Genomic DNA, 24,370 nt, shown 5'->3' with positions numbered 1-24,370 from the left:
CGCACCTGGCCGCTTTATGCATTTTCGTATAAATTATTAGGCTTCTTTTTTTTGAAAAGTTAAAAACTCTTTAATTCTTTATTCCTGGTACCACTACCACAATTTACAGGGCCATCCACCTGATGTAATGAAAAGAAAAATAAAAAGTTACAACAGATAAAAGACCACAGGAATGTACATCTAATTGACACTACATTGCATTAATCAAGAGCTGTACTTTTTGCAAACTGTGGCTATGACAGTCCTGAACAAGAAGGGTTTCCTATTTAAGCTGCAGTAACTTTTCTAACTATGGATAATTGTTCCTTTTATGGCAGATTTTTCTAGTTCCTCTAATGCATTTGAGACGACTGTCTCAAAGTAACCTGATGCTTTCCTGGTAACTCCTCACTTTATCTCCTGCTAGGAACTGAAGCCCTTTTTTGCTGTTTTTTAGAACCTTCTGCTATCATATCCACCACTTCTACCACCAGATCCATAACCGTCACCATAGGGACTGCCCGAGCTTCTTCCACCCAGAAAGCCTCCTTTCATGGGTCCATAATTTGATTGCTGTTGTCCACTATAATTTCCAAAATCATTATACTTCCCGCCACCACCGTAGTTACCACTGTCAAAATTTCATCCTTCATTGCAACCATCACATCCTCCACCAATGCCACCAAATCCACCACTTTGGTGTTCATGTCCTGGTCCACTACCACCATAGCCCCCTATTCTACTATAACCAGGACCACCACCATAGTTGCCACCATCACTTCCAAATCCATTATATTCGCCATCACCTCCTCCACAACTACCTCTGCTGCCAGTGCCTCCACCACCATCGCCTCCTTTTCCACCAAAATTACCTCCACTGCCTCCAAAGTTTCCTCTGTGACAATTACAACTTTATCAACTGTATTATGATCCTAAAAAGTTATGGCAAGGCCAGGTGCACTGGCTTACTCCTCCCAAGCACTTTAGGGGCCAAGGTGGGAGGATTGTTTGATCCCAGGGGTTTGAGACCAGCCTGAGCCACATAAGGAGACCCCATCTCTATAAAAAATTTAAAAATCAGCTGGGTGTAATGGCACATGTCTTTGCTCCCAGCTACTTGGGAGGCTGAGGTGGGAGGATTGCTTGAGCCCAAGGGGTTGAGTGAGCTATGACCAGGCCACTGCACTCCAGTCTCGGTGACAAAGGGAGATCCTGTCTCAAAATAAAAAATAAATAAAAGTAAATTTTAAAAAAGCAAATCCCCTCTTTTTTCCACTGCCTGCCTTCCATAACGTCTATGGTTTAAATAGTGCCATACTTTTCTTTCCTCTCTCTATCTCTCTCTCTCTCACTTTCCTTCTTTTCTTTTTTTGAGACAGGGTCTCACTCTGTCACCCAGGCTGGAGTATAGTGGTGCAATCTTGGTTCTGCACCCTCTATCTCCCAGGCTCAAGTAATCCTCCCACCTCAGCCCCCCAAATAGCCGGGACCACAGGCATGTGCCACTATGCGCGGCTAATTTTTGCAATTTTTGTAGAGACGGAGTTTCATTATGTTGCCCAGTCTGGTCCGTCCCAAACTTCTGGGCTCAAGCAATTCACCCACTTTGGCCTCCCAAAACATTTGGAATTACAAACGTGAGCCACTGCACCTGGCCTTGCCATGCTTTTCAAAGTACTCTCTCAAATTATATTCTTCTCTATCTTCCTTGATATCACAAACAAAGATTTTCTTCACAGTTAGATGGGCATCAGGCCTTAGAGAATCCTCTCTAGAAACAGCTTTCTTTGGTTCCAGTACACACCTGTCAGCCTTGTGTGGTTGAGGACATGTCTCTGTATCCACCTCTTCAACGCATGAGTAAGTCACAAAATCAAAGCCTCTGGAACGTGTTGTTTGGGAGTCTCTCATTATCACACAGTCTGTGAGTATGCGCCATTTCTCAAAATGTTCTCTTAAACTATCGTCTGTATTTTCAAAGCTCAGAACACCAGTAAACAGTTTTCTGAAGTGCTCTGGTTCCTTTGGGTCATATGCCTCCATTTTGAGCCCGGACTTGCCTTTTCCAAATTGAGTTCAATATGGAACTGAGAGGAAGAGCAGTCTTCTTTTTTAAGAATAGTTTTAGGTCTACAGAAAAATCGAGCAGAAAGCACAGAGAGTTTCCATATGCTTCCTACCTCGGCGGAGTCCCTTATTATTGTTTTGCATCAGTGTGGTACATTTGTTACAAGTAATGAGCAAGTAATAATATTGACACAATCTACATTAGAGACTCGATGCATGTTTTATTCTTCTCTCATTGGAAAGTGGCAGAAATAAATGTAAGTATTAAATCTTCCAGGGTTAACAGAAAGTCTTCTATGGAGGCCTTTGGCTACTTCTCTCCTTTTTGTCCCCCTCAAAATTCTAGAGTCATGTGTATTCCCTTTTTCCCTTCATCTTTTCCATCTCCTGATCGTGCTTCAACCCATGGCACTTTATCTTCTCTGTCATTTTACTAAACTGTATCTTTCCACAGAAAACAATACCTCCTTTATTACCAAGTTCAAGTAATGCATTATTATTCCTTATCAAATTTGACTTTGAAGCAGCACAGGACACTGTTAACCCTTTCTCCCTTCTTGAAATATTTTTTTCTTAACTTCCCAACTTGACATCTTACCTTCCTGATTCCCAGCTACTCTAATCATTGATCCTTTACTTTCTCTACATTAGCCATTAGCCATTTTTTTTCTCTCTCTCTCCTTTAGCCATTCTCTAAGATGGTCCTCAATGATCCCCAACTCTTGGTATTCACATTCTTGTGTGTCACCTTCCTCCATTGACCTGGGTTGATCCATGTGACCAGTAAAAAAGAACAGAAGTGATAGTATGTCATTTCTAAGATTAAGTTATAAAAGATGTTGCTTTTTCTTTTTTGTCTTAGTCTTGCTCTCTTTCTCCTCTAGACTGCTCCATGAGGGTTGCATGAAGCAGCCACATAATTTACCATTATAACCTCTGGCAAATAGTAAGTGCTCAACTCATATTTGCCGAGTCAATTTATATAACAACCTTTCCACATTTTAGTGCTTCCTCTCTCCCCCTCCTACAAATTTCTATAGCACTTACTGAACAGATTTTGACATCTAGCATATTTTGTATTTATTATTTTATAAAAGGACTTGGCTCAATTGACCCTTCTAAAGGAGTTTTCCTTCACCTACTATATGGCTGGCACTGGGCTAGTTGCAGGGCGATCGAAGCTCATCTTGATCATCCTCCTAGAGAAGGAGCTCCTTGTAGGTGAGTGGGGCCAAGCCCTGGTCACCTGTATGCTTCCCAGGGAACCTAGTCTAGGAGCCTGTAGAGTAGCATAAAAACTATAGTAAAATGGGTCGGGCGTCGTGGCTTACACCTGTAATCCCAGCACTTTGAGAGGTCGAGGCTGGCGGATCATTTGAGGTCAGGAGTTTGAGACCAGCCTGGCCAACATGATGAAACACTGTCTCTCCTAAAAATATAAAAATTAGCCCGACGTAGTGGCACACACCTATAGTCCCAGCTACTCTCCTTGGGAGGCTGAGGCAAGAAAATCACTTGAACCCAGGAGGCGGAGGTTGGAGTGAGCCAAGATCGCGTGCCACTGCACTCCAGCCTGGGCAACTGAGCAAGACCCTGTCTCAAAACAACAACAACTATAGTAAAATGAACATTTACCTGGAAATCTCAAATTCTGAGTTCAATCTTTGACTCTTAAGGCTGTGACTTTGGGCAAGTCACTCCACAAATGTGAACTTATTTCCTCATTGTAATAAAGATATAGTAATTATACTTTTTACCCAAGGAGTCACTGGGTAGCTCCGATATGTCAAACCCTTATTTCCTCACTTGTCACAGGTCACTTATTGCCAGATGAATCATGGATTTCATAATGTATTTTGCATTTGTGTTGGGGATGGGGTGTGAGAAGCGTGATTTTAACTGTCTATACCAATTATAAAATGCATTCAGATTTCATTAACTTTAACATGAGAAAATGTTTCTTTGAATCAAGACAACATGTTATCTATTGAAGTGTTCAAGTGCTCTGAAGTTGGAAAACCATTGTAAAACTGGGAGCTCTAATTGTGGCACATTCAAACAGATGTGTTCTGAATTAACGACTGAGTTGGTTTTCCTCCTTTTTGTTCAATCATATGTGTTAAGGATGTGTTCTGTTTTATTATTGTTATGAAACATTGCAAACACATACAAAAGTGAAAGCAATGAATTCCCATGGATCTCATATCCAGCTGCAGCAAAAATCAACAAGAGGGTCACTCTGATTTCGTCTATATCACTACTCAATCCTCTCCACCCCCCAACATCCCCATGGGCTATTTTCAAGCAAATCTCAGGTCTCATATAATTTCATTTGCAAATACTTTAAAGGAGTACTGTTTAATAGCCATTTACCTTCCACTGTCTTCTAGTCAGAGATAAACTAAGTTTTCTTAGAGGTGTTTGCAAGCTTAGTTCACATTGCATACTCTCCTGAAAGATCTTCGTTAACCAAGTTGAAAAACACACTTTCTTAAGAAGGCCTCTTCCCCAGTGGTTACTGGGGGTGCGGGGTAACCTTAAAATCATTACTTGGGGAGTAAAATGCCGGTGGGTCCCACATTTCTGAATACCTTTCCATTTTAAAACCAGTTCTGAATGCAGCAGACAAGATCAGAAAGGGACCTACGTAAGTTTGTGATTTTTTTTTGTTAGAATGCTGATTTCTTCTTATCTTTTTTGTTTGTTTTGTCTCCATAGGTTTAATCATTACATGATATGGGTCTAATGATAGTATGTTGGGTCATTTTAGAGACACTATTTTCTGCAAACTTTTTTTATTCAGAGTGTTTTCTGACCATAATGTGTTACAAAATGTACTATATAGATGTGAATATATGCTCAGAATTAAAAATAAAAATCCAGGGATAACTTTTCAAAATAATGTTGCCACTCACTATATGTTAAATGTTTAACATTTTACAGATTCAAATGCAGTAGGGATTCTCTGAAAAAGTTTTATCCTACTAAGAGCTTTCAGATTATCGGTACTAGTTGTATGGCTTAAATACAGCCACATGTAAATACTTACTTAGATGAAGTAATGGCTAATCACATACGTAATGCAATCAGTTTCATGTAGGGGTTTAATCACTCTTTTCTTCAAGACTATATAAACGGATGAATTTGAGGAAGTTGGAGGGATGGAGTGAGAAAAGTTTGTTTTTGCAGCAGTAGCAGTAGGAGGGGTAGGTAGATTCAGTAAACAAGCACCCATCTCAAAATGCAAACTGTATTGTCTAAGCTGGCACCATGGTTTTATGGTGTTGGGGGTGTTGACTGCTTGTTGGGTTTACAGCTTTACAAACAGTGCTCCTTGGAGTTCTCTGCTTGCTATTCTTAAACACATTTGAGTTTTGCAACCGAGAAGTAATGACTTTGATTTCCAAAATCAGTCATTTTACAGTGTTGCGATAGGAGATTCATTTGAATTCACTTCTTCAGAGATACAGGAGCCAATCAGGATCCTGTTGCAGTGAAAATGATTCTTTTATTGAAATCCCAGCTTCCTTTAAAAGAAGCCAAAGAGTACTGAATTACAGAACTGCCATACAGCCTTCCCTTTATTCTTTCCATCACCCAGGCCACAGGAAAAAAAAAAAAAAAAAAAAAAGACAAACTTTTGTTCTTATTTTCACAAGTTATCACATGGTTTGGAAACTTCAGGGCATTTCTGAAACTTCATTGGTATGTGCCAGAAAAGCCCTCCTTAATACACCCGGTTGAATGAAAGACAATTTGAGATGTTAATTTCCATTTATTGCAGAAAAAAATACATTTAATGCATTAAGGAAATGTCTAGCTTAAATAAATTGCCCACTTTTGAAATGAATGGTTGGAGGCCTGAGGTCCAAAGCTCTAAAATCAGTTAACAAATGTTTATTGAACACCTGCTTTAAACTAGGCTGTTGAAGAAGTTCAAAAGTCTAAGATAAATTCCCACTTTCAACTCACCTACAGTCTAGGTGGGCAGAAAAACTCCAAACTCAGGGGACAATGCAAGAGTTAGATAGTAAAACCAGACAAATAGACAAGCAATGAAACAAGACAGTGTATGGTTGGGCTTAGAAAAGTGTGTTTCAGGCAATATATATTCTAGAGGCATAGGGATATTCTAGGCATATTCTAGAGGCACAGTAATCTGACAATCCCTGGAAAATATTCACAAAGAAGGTAGACCGTTGGGATGGGCTTGAAAACATAGATAAGAATCAGATAACCTTACGAGGAAGGAGGAAGCAAACAGTGAATCTGGCTGTAATAGAGGGGAGTGGGAGAGGTTAAGGAGGGTGGGAACGGGCCAGATTGGCAAATCCTTAGTGGTAAGGCCTGGCTGTGGGGCTGAAGATTATTCTAAGGGATCCAAGGTCAACAGCAGTGTTTAAAATTAGACGGCCAAGTGCATGGATTCCCTTTCCTTTCCTCCTTTTCTGTCCTTTAAAAGCAGAACCTGATTAGGGCTAGGACATTCCTAGCCCTAGGCTAAAAAGCAGCGATTGAGGCAAAGTATTCTTGGCCCTGAAGTTGAACGGTTCACTCTGGGGATGGAGCTCAGGGAAGTCATAGGGAGTCTGGGCCCAGGTAGGATCAGACCTATCCGCAGGCTTACTTAGGCTCCAGTAATTAAAGCTCAGCTTCCCGAATGTGCCCCGAGGATAAAAGAGACTTTTGAGTGAAAGGCATTTTCCAAGGCGCTCTCAACGGGAGTGGCTGAGATTGCGAAGTGCGGCCGCAGAGCACCCGCTGAACGCACACAAAAAAGTGTCTTCTCACCGCATGATTAGTGTTCACAGGTTTCGTCTAGCTCACCAGAAATGAAGAATAGCGCTGATGAAATGACACGTCACCGGTAGGGCTGAAAAACAAAAAGTGCGTAAGAGGGTCCCAAAAAGAACCAGCTTCCGTATAGACGGGTCTGCAAAATCTGCAGTCTCCTGTCCTCCGGGTCCCTTGGCCCGCCCCGAGGTGGGGACAAGGAATCGGAAAGCCCGGCTCAGCAGGCTCTCCTCCCTTGCAGCCAGCAGATGGCTCCCGGGCTCTCTTGCGCGCTCGCTCGCCCCCTCTCCAGACGCAGGGCTTTTGCGGTTTGGGAGGGAGGCTGCAAGGAGGGGCGCGGTGCCCGCCGCCGCCACCGCAGCACAGCGCAGCGTCTCTCCTGGGGGTAAGCCCCACGCTGGGGACCCAGCGCCCGGGCACCGGAGGCCGGCCTGGCACCGGTGCGGAGGCCGGCTCTCGCGAGGTGAGGAGGAAAAGCAGGAGGAAGAGAAGAAGGAGAAGGAGGAGGGCCGGAGCTGCCCCCGCCCAGCCGGAGCCCGTCAGGAGCGCTAGGAAAACCTACTCCCCCCGCCCAGCGCCGCTCTCCCCGCCCTCTCCCACGCCTTCCGCTTTCACCTAGGGCTGTAGGTGCGGCGCGGAGACTGGGCGGGATCTACGCCGGCCCGAGCCCCGCCGGGGACCAGCGAGCCGGGAGGAGGAGCAGGCGCCACAGCAGCCCGGCGACCCGCGCCGGCTCGTAATCCTGTCCGCTCCTTATTCCGCCCCCGGGAACTGTGAGGAGGCGTCATGTAGCAGCAGCAGCAGCAAATCTGCCTCGCATTGCAACTCTTTTTTTTTTTTTTTTTTTGGTGGGGCGGGGGGCGCGCGGCAAAATTGTATCTCCGCCCCCCTTTTCTTGCCCACTCCCATTTGCAAGCTGCATCTGCCTCTCTAAAAAAATTAAAGGTGTTCGGGGAAGGACAGGGGGCCGTAAATCAGAGTTGGACCTGCAATAACCCCCGCACCTACAGGGCAACCATGACCGAGGAGAGCTCTGATGTTCCCAGGGAGTTGATAGGTAAGATTCGCGCGGTTGTTGGTTTTCCATCTTCCTCTGCGTACTCCTCACCTCCACCTCGCTTCCCACCTCTGCCTTCCCGTAGGTCCCTAGAAGTCTCGGCGCCCCTTAGGGCAGAGTGGTGTTGGGCAGGGTCACTGGGGGGCGCTGGGAAGTTTGTTCCCATTCGACCGCCTTTAGAGCCAAGTGCGGAGAGGGAAGGCGTCGGGGAGGAATCGGGAGTCCTCAGGAGGTTGGTGGGAGGGGGGTCTCGACTGTGAGCCCTGGGAACCTCCTCCTGCCCAGACGCGGGGGTCCAGGTTGGTGGAAGAAGGGGGCGGGCCATCTTAGACTTGGGAGTTCTGCAAGCGAGGGGAGCCCTTTACGGCGCCCAGCCCACTGCCCCAAACTCGAGAAAGTCCGGGAAAGCCTATCGGAAGGACAGGTGGAGAGCGCACAGTAGGTCGTCTCCGGCACGTGTCAGGCGCCTTCCTGAAAATGCCCCGCGGGAGGTGATCTTCTGACACGCAGACTTCGGGGAGTGGGCGCTAGTCTGGTAAAATGACTGGGTCTGGCAAGGCGTGGCTTGGTGTAGTCATCTGGGAGCGAAAGGGTTACCGGGCTGACGCAGACTCGGGACAGGAAATAGAGGGTTAATGATAAAAGCCTTATTTTAATAATGATTAACCTACCGATTCTCCCTACCGGGGATCTCTTAGGGAACCTGTGTGTGTTACCCTGTGCAAGGTGACCCATTGTTTGAGTACCTTGAGGGTTTTTTTTGGTGGTGGTGGGGGCGGGCCTGGTTAAGTCTTGGGGTTTAACTTAATTATCTGGAGGGTTAAAATGGCAGAGCTGAAATAGGATGGGAGAGTGTTCTGAAAACCTAGCGTTTAAGCATGTATATGTGGGTAGCATGTTGTATTGTAACAAGGTATGTGCGTCTGTGTGCAGATGTGTTTTGAGCCCTAGTGACCTATATTCCCTACTGTACCATTCTTGGCACACTACACAGCCTACAGCTCACAAAGATGATGTTTAATCGGTGCTGTCAACAAGCGGAAGTTCTGAGCACCCATTCATCTCCATGTGTGGAATTTGCCCCTCTGTTGTTCCTTTTAGCTAATAATACTTTGGAGGAATTTGTGTATGCCCTTCCATTGGTGACTGTTAACTCAGCAGGTAAAACTTGATGTAGAGAGGCTGTTGCTAGGTTTGTATGGAAGCCTCTACTTCTGCTGAATTACAGACAAACCTGAACTTTTACCAGAATTTACAGTATGAAGTTATTCATAGACACGCGCGCGCACACACACGCACACACGCACACACCTCTTACATGATTCCAGCAGGCCCTCTTCTCTCTCCCCAACCCTGTGGAGTCTGCATCTTTTGCTGGAGTGAGTGACCCATCCGCTTCTGGGAGGCTGCGACCTTTCCAACACCCCAAGCAAACGCCAGAAGCTCTGAAGATGCTTCCAGAGGTCCTGAGAATGAGTTTAGGGCAGGACTTGCCTGGCTGGTCAAGGGATAAGGATGGCTAAAGTGGGCAGCAGATTTTTAATTTATATAAGGAGTTGTCCTTGAGTCTGGAAATGGAAAGTATAGGTAATTACTTAGACTCAAGAGAAAGAGTGAAGGATAGAGTGGAAATAAGGTGTCTGGGTTTCTATTCATGGTTCTCAAAAGGAATAGTTTGTATATTTTAAAAGTTGAATTTGACCTTTATCTTGAAATGGAATTTTTGTTTTTATTAAGTATTGCCTATCATATATCTTTCAACAGAGTGACATATTATGCCTGATATGATTTTTCTGTACCTTTCAGTGGTCAAGTTAGGCTGGGATAGAATCAATTCCTGCACCTGCTTTCCTCTACATTCAAGTGCTCACAAGAGTTCTGCTCTGATCAATTCAAAATGGCGACCGTCCATATTAAAACCTCTGTGTTTTCCCTTAAGATTCCCTCAAGATATTTAAAAGGTGTTACAGACTTGGCTGGGCGCAGTAACTCACGCCTGTAATCCCAGCACTTTGGGAGGCCGAGGCGGGTGGATCACCTGAGGTCGGGAATTCAAGACCAGCCTGACTAACATGAAGAAACCTCGTCTCTCCTAGAAATACAAAAATCAGCTGGGCGTGGTGGCGTATGCCTGTAATCCCAGCTACTCGGGAGGCTGAGGCAGGAGAATCTCGAACCCGGGAGGCGGAGGTTGCGGTGAGCCGAGATCGCGCCATTGCACTCCAGGCTGGGCAATAAGAGCGAAACTCCGTCTCAAAAAAAAAAAAAAAAAAAAAAAAAAAAGTGTTACAGACTTTTTGTAGAAAAAATTTAAATGCAGAGAAGAATAAGAAGAATATATATCACTCCTATTACCACGTAGAGGTAGTTATTTTAAATCTTTGGGTGTATGATTTTCCAGTCTCTTTCCAGGTGTATATGTTCTTAAGTCAATTTCAGATGCCCATTTCCCACAATTCTTCTAGGGGAGGGAGGAGTGGCCTGTGCTTGTTTGGAGTTCTGATAAGATAGAAGCTGCGTGAAGAACTCAAAGCGCACTGAGCTCTTCCACATGTTCCCTCGCCCCAAACATTCCACCTCCTTGCTGTTCCTTGAGCAGGCTGTGTTTTCTCAGGTTTCCATGCTGTTGTTTATGCGTACACTGTCTTTTTCTCCCCGTTTTCACTCTTCTTTATCTCAGCAGCTCTAAACTTTCATGGTGGTGTTTCCAAGAAGAAAATTTTGATTACCCTTTAATAAACATATATTTGTTTAACTACATACTCCATTTAGTGTGTATAATCTGAAACACAAACTGAAACACACATTGTAAGTAGAAGTGAAAATTCTATTTTCTTCTTTCATCTCAATGGATTGTATTGTACATTCTACTTTGGAAACCAGAGGTCTTATTTCCTATGCTTTCAAGATTCAGCTCAGGGATGCCCTCCTCCCTGAAACCTTCGCGTGCTTCCGAATCCATGATCCTATGCATTGTGTGTGAATTTGATTTATGACATCTGTCCGTGACCTCCACTAGATTGCAAACTCCTGTGAAATGCAAGGACCATCTCTATCTAGCACCTAGTAGCACACAAGAGGTACTCCTATGTATATTTATTTGTTGAACATGTGAATAGACCAAAATGATTGTAATACAGAATACAGAGGTATGGGAGCATCGAGAGGGTACTGTATTTTGGAGGATAAGTCGAATATAACCAGGAGGACAATAGGGAAGGGGCATTCCAGGAAAAAGAATAATAGATACACAATCCTAGGGGTGTAAAGATGAAGATATTAGGGATAATTGGATCTTTAGGTATGTGCTGAGAAGTCACACTGAAAAAAAATGTGAAAGACCTTGAATGGCATGCTGTGCGTTTTGGGTTTATTCAAAAATGACTGCAACTCATAGACTGGGAGAGACATGATGAGTCTCGCAGTTTTGGAGGAGTCAACGTGATTATGGCGGTGATGGTGGGCTGACGGGTTAGAGGTCATGGACTTTACTGCACTCATGCCTAGGTGGTCAGGAGCTGTGGAGGAGGTAGATTTTAGGAGACTGACTTGCTGTCCGAAAGGAGTTGGAGATAAGCAGTTTCCAGCATCATTAGTGTCCAGAGTAGGAGATAATGAGTTTGATTTCAGACATGTTCATTTTGAGGTGCTCATGGGAGCCCTAGGAAGACTTTTCCACCACCATCTGAAATGTCGAGTCTCCAGATTTCTTCTTCTATTGCCTTTGACTACTTCTTGGGGGTGTTGTGCTGTGATGATTTTGGAAGGACAGATGGCTGGGAGTGCCTTTCTTTGGCTAAATCATTTGGTATAGTTCTGGTTTATTTTTATTTTTTTGAGACAGTGTCTCACCCTGTCACTCAGGCTGGAATGCAGTGGCATCATCTCAGCTCACGGCAACCTCTACCTCCCGGGTTCAAACAATTCTCATGCTTCAGCCTCTGGAGTAGCTGGGATTACAGGCACGCACCACCACACCTGACTAATTATTTTTTTGTTTTTTAGTAGAGGCGGGGTTTCTCCATGTTGGCCAGGCTGGTCTCGAACTCCTGGCCTCAAGCGATCCACCTTCCTCAGCCTCCCAAAGTGCTGGGATTACAAATGTGAGCCAACGTGCCCGGCCCAGTTCTGTTTCGTTTTGCAGTATTCCCCAACCATCATGTCAAGACTTACTCATAGAGAGTGCTAATATTTGTTTGACACTATGGTGAACCCAGAGGCTGCTGGGCCCCAGAGGTAACCAGCCAAGGGCAGAGGGAGTTTATGAATTCCTGTTGTGTTCTGCATGCAATGTAGTGTTTCATCATACTGTCCGACTTCACTGTTTGCTGTTTTTTGTTTTTTCTTGTATCTTATTTTCCAAACAAGATTATATCATGCCTTGCATGGGCTGGTATTATGTCATGCTTTTATGTTTGCCTCAGCATATCAATATACAGTATGAGGTACAAAGTAGGTGTTTATTAAATACTTGATGGGTGATAACCATCCAACTTGTCAAAACAGGTAAAAAAAGACAAACAGGCACGGTAACTCATGCCTGTAATCACAGTACTTTGGGAGGCCAAGGCAGGCGGATCACTTGAGGTCAGGAGTTCAAGACCAGCCTGACCAACATGGTAAAACCCCGTCTGTACTAAATACAAAAATTAGCTGGACATGGTAGTGCGTGCCTGTAGTCCCAGCTATTTGGGAAGCTGAGACAGGAGAATCACTTGAACCCAAGAGGCAGAGGTTGCAGTGAGCCAAGATCTCGCCATTGTACTCCAGCCTGGGTGACAGAGTGAGACTCTGTCTCAAAAAAAACAAAAAAAACAAAAAAAACCAGGCAAACAACAACAGTAAAAACAACCAAATATACTCCTCCAAATGTTTACTCCTCCCCAATGCTTTTTTTCCTTACTAATAACATAATGAAACTGTTCCTTTTTTTCAGAAAGCATAAAGGATGTTATTGGCAGAAAGATAAAAATTTCAGTGAAGAAGAAAGTAAAGTTGGAAGTTAAGGGAGACAAAGTTGAAAACAAAGTGCTGGTAAGTATTACTGTTTATTTTTATTAAAATGTCTAGAAATGAAAGTGTCTTTTCATTGTTTAGATTACTTAATTTTCATGCAGCATTACTTCTGTGTTTTATATATTGTTCAAAAGTTCTGATGACCATTTTGTCTTAGATTAATTGGAATATTTCTTTGTCAAAAATTAAAAATGTACTTTGAATTTTAAAGATCAAAGGCTTTTAGATTGTATTTTGAAAATTGTAATTCCCCCCTATATTTAGATAATCTCTTAGAGTCTGTTTTCATAATATTCAGAGTTTGATGTTAAATGGAACTTTTAAATTTTGTGTGTGGTGGCTGATCCTATAACTTTATTCATAAAGTCTTATGGAGGAGTTTAAAAAGTTCATCTCATGTTAGTTTAATTCCTTAATTAGATTTTCTCAGATGTTATATATGAGTCCATCTAAGGGGTGATGAGCTAACAAAGCATTGTCATTTTACATAGGATGTTGGTGCTTTGGAGGGAAACTCCTGCTGAAGGCAGTACCTGCTAGTGTTACGGTTAGACTTGGGGTTCCCTCCAGTTTGTGAGAGGAGATGTTGAGGGGCTGAGGGATTGGGCCCTGCTGCAGAAAACTTCTTAGAGAGGTGTCAGTGACAGAGTTGTACCTTTAGAGAGGTGAAAACATGTTGTGGTATTTTAATGGTTTCTAGGTTGAGATTGTGGCAAATCTAAATTTAAGCTTAGGTGGAAAGAATATTTTGATGGAGAGAATATTGTTTAACTTTTTAACATGGATGTTTTCAAACATATGCAAAAAACAGAGAATAATATATCGAACGCTGTGTACCTGTCCTTCCCAGCTTCAACCATTTTCAGCATTTTACTAATACTAAATATCTTCCCCATAGTGGTGGTGGTGGTGGTGGTGGTTGGTGGTGTTTTCTTTTCTTTTTTTTTTTTTTTTTTTTTTGCCTCTGGAGAATTTTAAAACAAATCTCAGGTATATGTTATTGAAAGAGAATAATTTTTTAATTTTTTAAAGTTTTTTGAGACAGGATTTCAGTCTGTTGCCCGGGCTGGAGTACAGTGGCATGATCTCGGCTCATTGCAGCCTCTACCTCCCGGGCTCAAGTGATCCTCCCACCTCAGCCTTCTGAGTAGCTGGGACTACAGGTGTGAGCCACCATGCCTGGCTAATTATATTTTTTGTAGAGACAGGGTCTCCCTATATTCCTGAGGCTGGTCTCAAATTCCTGGACTCAAGCGATGTGCCTGCCTCGGCCTCCCAAGGTGCTGGGATTACAGGCATGAGCCACTGTGCCTGGCTGAAAAAGAGTATTTTTAATATTCCATTTCTTCAAAGTTGCCAAAGAATTTGAAGCGTCTTTCTGATCACATCTGTCTTGAGAATCTTCTAAAATATCTAACCCCAGGATATGTGACTGTCTTTTCTTGTTAGTAAGGATTATGCTCGTGATGGATGACTTCTATTTCTATGTTGTCTGTATACACAAGTCGGGATGGTAAAGGCATTGAAGTGGGAAAACTTGAGTGGCTTTTGCCCAGCAACAAAATGTGCTTATGTAAACTGCGTGATTAAGTTATCAATAGAAGAAATGAGTGGTGCCATTGTTCTGTTTTATTTAGCTTTAGTAAACATGAAATTTCCTTAAGTTATGTTTTTCTTGATGTTGTTCAACAATGATTGTGTTATTGTTTTGGAAGTGGTAGTGTAGAGAAGAAATATTGTTTCTGTCATTTGCTTTTTTATAAATTTAAAGTAAGTTTCTAATAATGTAGTAATTTTATAAGATGAATCAACTTCTCTACAACTTAAATATCAGGTAGTGGTCGCTATGACAGTCTAAAAAATTGGGACTTGGTATTATTTGATATGGAAATGATTATTATGCTAAGAACAAACCCACGTCATGAGTGCAATTTACCATGTTAAAATTTCAAAGACAAATTTAAATGTCCAATATAAAATTAGCACTATTTAAAAATAGTTATGATTAGTACTTAATTGTAAGTTTTTTGGCCTCATCTAACAGCTGGAATTGATTGAAGTTGTAACCAAATTAAAAATGTATTTGAGTTTAAGCATTTATCTCCTCAAATATGGAATATAAGCAGTTTCTAGGAGCATGATCGGAACTCATTGTGGCTGTTACTTACTTGCATGGGCAGGAATTATTAACAGAAATACTCAAGGTCTGGCTTTCTTTGACAGGCTTCAAGTTAGAACAAGAAGATGTATGAAGTAATCTCAAAGTTGTGGATTTCTGAGTTTCTGAGTTTAGAGAAATTTAATTGCTTAATCCATTGTTAGCATGCTAAAATGGTTCGTAAATGAGTTGGCTGAATATCGACAATACGCGTTTTTGAGTTGTGCTTTTGTTACCTTTCCCCATTGCCCACTATTCATTCCTTTTCTTCTTATAAAAGTAGGAGTGTGCTGTATGTTACGTGGTTCTTTCTTCTTATACTTGAGACTGTATACTATTTCTAGCTTGTCTTTTGTAGAGGGCTTATCTTCATCTTTCTATAATCATAATAGCTAATATTTCTAAAAATCTGTTTTTGAAGGCTAGTCAAGTGAAGCAGTGGGAGTGGAGGAAGAGCAAAGAAATCTGTAATGAGTTGTGATCAATTAGTTGTAAACACCCCTGCACTCAGACCAGCCATGATCATAATAGCTAATATTTATTAAACCCTGGCCAAGTGCTACAGACTGCTGAGTACTTAATGATGCATTGCCTTGTTATATCCCCACTACAACGCTATGAGGTAGGCACTTTTTACATCTGCATTTTACAGATGAGGAAATTGAGATTTGGAGAGGCCAAAGTAAATTGCTTCACATCATTTGGCTAGTTAATAACAGCTGGGATTCCAACCCAGCTCTGCCTCATTCAGAGCCTATCTGCTTTGCCTCTGTGGTCAAAAAGAAAGCAGCCATTACTTTGTTCCATGGTTGCTGACTTCAAACAATGATAGGGGAGATTTGGACTTTAGGGTCTCTCTGTCTTTGATTGACTGATTTATACGCTAGTTTAATATTTATTGAGTACCTGCTGTGTCCCAGGCACATGGTATATACAAAATAGTCCTAGTCTTTGACTTCATAGGACTCCAAGCTTACAATCTAGTTGGGGAGATAAACATGTAGCCAGGCAGTGGTTTGAGATGTGCTATGGGTGGATGAATCGGGCCTTCAGGAGCATGGAGAGGAACTCCCAACTCAGGCCTGAGAATCAGGGAAGACTTCAGAAGGAAGATAAGCTTACGCTGGCATTCACTGGATGAGTAGGAGTTAGCCAGGGGAAGAGAGTGGAGACATATTCTGGACAAAGGGAACAGAATATGCCTGGAAGCCTGAGAGAGCTTATATTAGAGAAACATACTAAGGTACAGCTGGGGTAAGGCATATGCAGGGTAGAGAATGGGTAGGTGTAAAGCCTGAGTCCTGTCTTTGCAGTTGGGATATCAGGTGAAAGTTGGGACTGGTTAAACAGGTCTCTTCTTGCCACCTGTATGTAATGAAATATTAAGGCTCAGTGGTTAAGGGCTGTTAACCCGGGGTTCACACTGTTGCTCAGCAACTTTATGACAATGTTAAGAATCAGTTTTCTTTTTTTTCTCTAATGAAACCTATGTTATAACAGTATCTATTGGTATGTGGTTGCTTTGCATATTAAGTGGAATTTATTTAAATACTGCATAGCACAGTGGCGGCATGCAGCAAACACCCAAAAAATGGTAAGGCAAGAGGAACAAGGGGGTGCTTCATTCTGTTTTCTCCATGGTGCAGAAAATGCCACTCCTTCTGAAGCCCAAGTGTCCGCTGCCTCCATTGACAGGTTGAGGTCAGTTCACCATAAGGCCAAGAGGGTTTATTCATAATTTGTGGCACCTTATTAACAGGATAGAGGGCAACAGGCTGGATCTAAAATTCCTAAGGTATGCTCTCCTCAAATGAAATCAGAAATGCTAGATGTTCTGGGGCAAGAGTGTTCTATACTCAAATAAATTTGGCAATCAGAGTGTTAAAGATAAATCAGTTTCTTTACTGCATGAGTTTTCAGAGCCATTAATACACCCCTGTGCATTGTAAATTTCTAAGAATTGGATAAAGTATGCTGTTTTTTCCAAACTTATTTGGCCAGAGACCCTAATGACCATGGGCTAAGAAGGAACAGGCCAGAGATGATGCCTCTTGGGACAGTTAAGAAAAGATAGAACAGGCTTGAATAGGCTATCCATCATTCTCCTGAGGAATGGTCCTTTAGCCCATGTTTTATAAAATCTATGTTGTGAATAGTTCCACCCTGGGCTACATTGACTTGACATGTCATATGTTGTTGAAATACCTTTCTCTGTTGTCTTTAGGGGATGTCATTAGAAAGTGATTCCGTGTTTCTTTGACTCTTATTCCCTTCTCCCATTTGATAAATTAATCTTTACCCAATTTTTTATAGTTCTTGGAGTGTAAAAAATGTATTTTAACTCATGTATTTTTTAAAATTAAACTTTTCCATTTTTAAATAATTGTAGATTTGTCTGCAGTTATATCAGATAATACAGAGAGGTTATCTTATGCCCTTCATTTAGTTTTCCCTTTTTGCAAAATTATAGTATAATGTCATAACCAGGATACTGACATTGATTTATACTGTAAAATGCAGATTTCCCCCACCACAAGGACCCCTAACATTGCCTTTTTATAGCCATACCTAGCATTCATCACTTCTCTGATCCCTGGTAGCCACTAATCTGTTCTCCATTTCTATAAATTTGTCATTTTAAGAACATTATATAAATGTACTCATATAGTATATGCCTTTTTGGGATTGGTTGTTCTTGCTCAGCATAATTCCCTGTACCTTCATCCAAGTTGTATCAGTTTAGCTAAGGAGTACTTCATGGTATGGATGTACCACGTTTCGTTTACCCATTGGCTAGTTGATGGACATCAGAGTTGTTTCCAGTTTTGGGCTATTAGGAATAAAACTGATGTAAACATTTGTGTATGGATTTTTGAGTGAACATACTTTCCTTGCTCTGTGATAAATGCCAAGGAGTGCAATTGCTGGTTTGCATGGGAATTGCGTGTTTACTTTTATAAGAAACTGGCAAACTGTTTCTCAGAGTGGCTGTACCATTATATGGTTCTACCAGCAATGTATGAGTGATCTAGTTTCTCCAAATCCTTGGCAGCATTTGGCATTGTCTGGACTTTTTTTTTCTGAGATAGGGTCTTACTTTATCACCTAAGCTGGAGTACGAACACAGCTCACTGCAGCCTCAGTATCCCAGGCTTCAGTGATCCTCCTGCCTCAGCCTCCCAAGTAGCTGGGACTACAGGCGTGTGCCACCACACCTGGCTAATTTTTGTATTTTTTGTAGAGATGGGTTTCACCACGTTGCCCAGGCTGCTCTTGAACTCCTGGGTTCAAGCAAGCTTTCTGCCCTGGCCTCCCAAAGTGCTGGGATTGTTTTTTTTTTTTTTTTTTTGGAGAACTACTAGTTGAAGGAAAAACAATGTCCAGAGGGAGCAAGAACCCTGATGACCTCTTGTTACCCACAGTTCTGCTGTTGCCTGTTTGGGGGAGAGGAATGTAGCACTCCTCTCTCCAGGATGGTGGACTTAAAGGGTATGGAAAGTCATTCCTAGTCTCCACTTTGGTTTTTTCTGTTTGATTTGGAATTTGGGTTACATCATCTTTGCCAACCCCTTGTTCTTCCACACCCTTCATAAAATGGGTCAGAAGCAGGACTTCCTTTCTTCTTAAACTGAGCGGGTAGGGGAAGTGGCATACAAATCGAACTGTTTTGTTTTGTTTACCTATTCTCTTTAAAACTACCCATCTGTTGTCCATTTGTTTTCTTTTGAAAAATTAATCTGAAATCCATCCCCCCCACCTTTTTTTGAGACAGGGTCTCACTGTGTTGCTTAAGCTGGAGTGCAGTGGCACAATCACAGTCACGAGCCTTGCTCAAGTGATTGCCTCTTGCAATCACTTGAATTGAGCCTTGCCCAGTTCACCCTTTCGAGTAGCTGGGACTACAGGCACATGCCACCATACCTGCCTAATTAAATTTTTTTTTATTATTATTTGTTTATTTATTTATTTAGAGACAATCTCATTGTTTTGCCCAGGCTGGTCTTGAACTTCCGGGCTCAAGCGATTCTCCCACCTCGGCCTCCCAAAGTGCTGGGATTATAGGTGTGAACCAATGCGCCAGGCCTGAAATCCCTTTAACATATATATATATATTTTTTCCCTTGGCTATTTATTTATGGCTTTTGAACATCTTAATTAGGCTGGATTGGAATAACTGTAAGTTAACTTAAAAAAATGTTGAAAGGTATAGGGTATTATTTTGGGCAACATGTATCCCTAAAATATTTTGGTGGCAGTGCTGTCTTTCATTAACGTAAAGTATAAACTCTATTTTACCTGCTTTTTTTTAAGAGGACATGAAAAAAAAGTACCTCTCATATAGAAGTTTTGGAGGTATTTGGCCTACTTAATCAGTCACAAATCATTTTCAATCTCAGATATTCTGCAATATGGAAACTATTGTTCTTTTTCAGTAGGCCATACTCATTTTGCATGGCCGGTCTGCTTAATGCTTTTCTAGTTTGCCAGTCTTTAGTACCTAACTTGATTCAGCAGCATGACCTGTGCCATAGTCACTTTTCAGACAAATATTCATGCTGAAATTTGTGTTCAGCTTCTTTAAGGCAACATCAGCCTTGGCCAATGGTTTTCAGACTTAGTGCCTGTTTAAAACATTTTTTTTTTTTTCATGGAACCCATAATGTAGTAATGTTTTGGGATTATATTTTGTGAGTTCATAGTTAAACTTATAATAGTGTAAACCTAATCACTGATTTCAGTGAGGCTGTTTTAATGAACACAAATTAGAAATAGAAGGGGAGATTTGGTTTTTGCTCTGATTGCAGTGGAATAGGGAGACTCCCGATTCACCAGTTAAGCAGTACAGATATCACAGTTTCTAAAATAGCTAGTCTTGCAATCTCAGGATGCTTTCCAAGTAAATAGAGATGGCAGGGAAAGCTTCATTCTGAGATCTGCACAAAAGTGGGTTATCCTGGCAGCACAATATACCTCGTAGTTGTTCTCTGATATGTAAAATTTGGTGTAACACATCTGAGTGTGTGCGTGTTGGTGTTTTATTCCAGTAGTTAAAATAGACATAAGCCAAATTCATATAAAATGTTTGTAGACTGCAATGTCTTCTGAAGAATGCTGTCAGAAAATCATTTTTCTAGGCCCCCAGGTTTATATCCCTCTGTGAGAGGCTCTTGTACCGGTTGTTGGGTAATTTGAACAGTTCCCTTTGTGGTACCATTAGGAGTCTCAACTTTTAAGGATCACTTACAATTCTGTGCATAGGTGATTTTCAAAGCACCTGGGTGAAGTTACATGGCTCTAGAAAATTGAGCTTTAGAAAACAGCAACAACATTGAAACGGTCTTTGGGAGTGAGTTATCAGAGAACATGCATTGTTGCCAAGGATCCTGGCAAAAATTCTGGGAACTTCAAAATAAAAGAATCCATATTTGAGCACTTCACAATTTACCTGAACTGAACACTGGAGTCAGTTCCTACCTGTTTCCACTAATCTCTGGGCAGGGGCTGGGGGCAGACTCTGGCCCTGGGCGTGCATTTTCAGAAGGCAGTTCTGGCTGACTTGAACTTGTTACCTGAGCTGCATTTACATTCTACTCTCTCCTCATCTGCAACTGCCCCAGTTTCTACTGTAGTTAGGATAGGCGAGTCAAATGACCTTGGGCAAGGAAGCCAGTTGAACATATACCAGTCTCGGTGTAACTTTTCATTGTTCTAAAAAGATACTCTTTTTCCAGTCTCTGGGATTTAGCCACCCTTGGACCAGAGCAGTTAGGTATACCCTGAGAGGGGAGGAAGGTAAGTGAGGAGGGGAAGTAGGAGAGTAGCATGAAAGGGACATTGTGGACATTAAGGAGCCAGGAAATCTAATCAAAATATGTAATGAATAAGGAGATCTTTTCTTTTTTCATAGTTATAAAATAGTTACAGAGAAAATAAAGACTTTAGTAAAAGGTTACTGTAACAATTTTAGGTTTCATTTCATTGGAAACACTCTTAATATCTTTGTTAACATAGATTAAAAATGAAGCTACAATCTGAACGATAAAAGATTTTTGTTCCCTCTCATCCCCTCTGCTTTGTAAAATGCTTTTATTTTTTGTTTTAAATAGAGTATAAGAATTTGGACTGGTATATACGGGATATATCATTGTCTAAATCTGTACGTTACTGTGTTTTCTTTGTTTTTTTCTCTCTCAGTAGACCACTTTCCCCAGCTCTTTGAGGAAAGAGGGGCAAAGAGGGGAAAGAAGGATGCTTAGCGTGTGTGTGTGTGTGTGTGTGTGTGTGTGTGTGTGTGTGTGTTTTATAGCAGTAGTAGTAGTAGCAGTAGGTAAAAGAGTGTTCACTTTCATTCACTGGGTTATTTTCCTCATCTTGTTTCTTAGGAGAAGGTTTTTCTTACTTATTTATTTTTGAGACAGTGTCTCGCTCTTTCATCCAAGCTGGAGTGCAGTGGTTCAAACACAGCTCACTGCAGCCTCGATATCCTGGGCTCAAGAGATCCTCCTGTGTCAGCCTCTTGGGAGCTGGGACTACAATCACATGCCACCATGCCTAATTTAAAATTTTTTTTTTTTTTTTTTTTGTAGAGATGGGGTCTCATTTTGTTGCCCAGGCCGGTCTTAAACTCCTGGGCTCAAATGGTTCTTCCACCTTAGCCTTCCCAAGTGGTGAGGTTACGTACGTGAGCTGGTCTTCCCTTCCCTTCCCTTTCCCCTTCCCCTTCCCCTTCCCCTTCCCCTTCGACAGGGCCTCACTTTGTCACCCAGGCTGGTGTGCGGTGGCATGATCTCAACTCATTGCATCCTGTGCCACCCAGGCTCAAGTGATCCTATCACCTCAGCCTCCCAAGTGGCTAAGACTACAGGCATGGGCTGCCCCACCTGGCTTATTTTTATATTTTTTGTAGAGATGGGGTTTCACCATGTTGCCCAGACTGGTCTTGAACTCCTGAGCTCAAGTCATCCACCTGCCTCGGCCTTCCAAAGTGCTGGAATTATGGGTGTGAACCACTGTGCCCAACCCAAGGTGTTTCTTTTTTTGAAGCATTATCACTTGATGAACATTGGCCAGCAAGTATCTTGGTTTCTTTAGATATGTGTAGATGCACATGACGTCCTCTTAGAGGTAGAAGCAGGCAACTACACATGTCCTGAGCTGTACTTACAGCGTCTCCAGCCTTTGGCAAGGGTTTGAGCCAAATGTGTTTAGTTCCTGCTAAGGAGGCAAATGTGTCTATTTCTGCTGATCCCTGGGCCCTGGAGTCTCAGGAGACATTTATGGATATTAACTGGGTTTAGTAGGTATATCCACCAGATGGCATCTGGTGTAGACAGATTGATTTAAACAGACTCTGGGGAAATTTATTCAGACCTTGCCCTCATTGATTGTTGCTTTGAGGATCTTGGGGCTGGAGGACTCTTGGTAGCCATCTAACCATGTGTCCTAACCTAGGAGAAGTTTCTTCTGTAGCACTTCTGACAGCTAGGTATCTACTTTTTGCTTCACTATTTCCAGTGATGCGAAAAGCAAAAGCTCCCAAAAGCCCTGTCTTCTTTTGGTCTGGGATCTGCTTCTCACTCTCCATTTCTTCTTGCATAGTCTACCGGAATATCACGAAACAATTTTTCTCCCTCCTACCCATGAGTGCAGTTCAGGTATTTGAAGAAGGTTATCATACTTTTCTTTGATCTCATAGTCCTCAGGCTAAATAGGCTCACATCCTGGAGTCTCAGTCCTTGGAAGACGTTGTTTTCAGACTTATCACTATTCTGATCACCTTGCTTTGGAATCACCCAGCTTTGTCTGTGAACCTTTTAAACAACTGTTGGTGTTTGGGGATCACACATGCTTGGCAAACACCCTTGAACTGAATTAAACAAACTTTCTCAGAGTCTTTAATGGGCACCTGTGGATTGTGCCTTTTGAAGAGGGTATGGAGCCTATGGTATCATAGCATCTGTGTTCCTCCAGACAGGGTGGGGAACATCAATCTAAGTGCAACCTGCCTGGTGAAGAATACTACCTACACATTGCTTGGACAAAGGTTTTGTTGTTGTTTTTTAAATTTTGGAAGTATCCCTGATATTTGCATTACTAAAACAATAATAAAACATAGGAAAGAAAAAGCGAACATCACCTAATCCTATCAATTTAGATATAATCATTGGAAAAAAATCAGTATTTTTCATATTTTTTGTGCCAACTTTCATAAAAATATATGATATATTTTAAAAAATGGAATCATGACTTCTACTATTTTGTGATATACTTTTAAAATTTAATTTTTGGGGTCAAAGCTTTCTAGGACAATAGAAAGCTTTGTACTCCATTTATCCACTGTAGAGGAGTACTGTAGTTTATCTAACCATGTCCTTTATTGTCAGATAATTTAGGTTATTTCCAATATTTTGCCTTATAAATGTCCATATCCTCATATTTATTTCTCTTGGATAAATTTCTGGAAGTGGAATCATTGCCATCATTGCCTAATAGGCATTATGAAGGATGCATTTTTTCACCTGATTGTTGTTCAGGAAGTCTCAATAGAGAATAAATCCTCCACCTCATCAATTTCATTGTCTTAAACAAGAGTGTACTTGGCAGAATGGCTTGTTCTCTTTGCTCACATCCTTGTATTTCTTAGACCAGTGCTCCTTGGACCCTAGCTCCTGAGGCAAACCTTTTTCATGCAATTTAGGTTTCTTTTAGATCTGCCTGTGTGGATGTGTTGTCTTCTAATACAGTATGTGTCCTGGAATGGGAAAGTCTCATGACTTCACTTGTGGTTTCAGAGTCACAGCTCCTAAGTATCATTGTCTTGGCAGATCAGCCATAGCTTTTTCCTTGGCTGAACCCTAGGTAGATGTGAACCTGTATTATATGATTCAGATCTTTGCCCTTGTCGTGAGACTTTCTTACCTTGGGTCTTTGAATGCTCTTATAAATGGTGGTTGAGTAGATTTGCAAATGATAAGGCGCATGGCACTTTCATTAGATGAAATGTAATTAACAAGAACCGTAAGCTAATATGCATGTAGAACTACTCCAATGTCTTAGAAGATAATTTAGTATCATAATGAAAGGAGACATTGTTTTTCTTCCCGGACAGTTCTGAAGGCGGTTAATTTCATCTGTATAGCTAACAACAATTTCTTTTTTTTTTGAGACAGAGTCTCGTTCTGTCGCCCAGGCTGGAGTGCAGTGGCCGGATCTCAGCTCACTGCAAGCTCCGCCTCCCGGGTTTACGCCATTCTCCTGCCTCAGCCTGAAAATTTCTAATAAACACACACACACAGCAG

General features: G+C 41.9%; 1 protein-coding gene and 1 pseudogene across 2 annotated transcripts in view; one reads left to right on the top strand and one right to left on the bottom strand.

Annotated features, from left to right (window-relative positions):
- Nucleotides 1–432: 432 nt before the first annotated feature.
- Nucleotides 433–2,022, bottom strand: LOC105529370 (annotated as a pseudogene).
- Nucleotides 2,023–7,147: 5,125 nt separating this feature from the next.
- Nucleotides 7,148–24,370, top strand: part of LRRC16A (leucine rich repeat containing 16A) — a 371,092-nt gene continuing 353,869 nt past the window's right edge. For both annotated transcript variants that reach the window (XM_011966488.1, XM_011966487.1), the window contains exons 1-2: nt 7,148–7,897; nt 12,834–12,931. In XM_011966488.1, the coding sequence (XP_011821878.1) occupies nt 7,858–7,897; nt 12,834–12,931 (138 nt within the window). In that variant the 5' untranslated portion in view covers nt 7,148–7,857. The remainder of the gene's footprint in view (nt 7,898–12,833; nt 12,932–24,370) is intronic.

The sequence above is a fragment of the Mandrillus leucophaeus genome, unplaced genomic scaffold, assembly GCF_000951045.1.
Source record: "Mandrillus leucophaeus isolate KB7577 unplaced genomic scaffold, Mleu.le_1.0 Scaffold760, whole genome shotgun sequence".
Lineage (NCBI taxonomy): Eukaryota > Metazoa > Chordata > Mammalia > Primates > Cercopithecidae > Mandrillus > Mandrillus leucophaeus.
The sequence above is the reverse complement of the archived record's forward strand: the minus strand, read 5'-3'. Positions and strand labels throughout refer to the sequence as shown.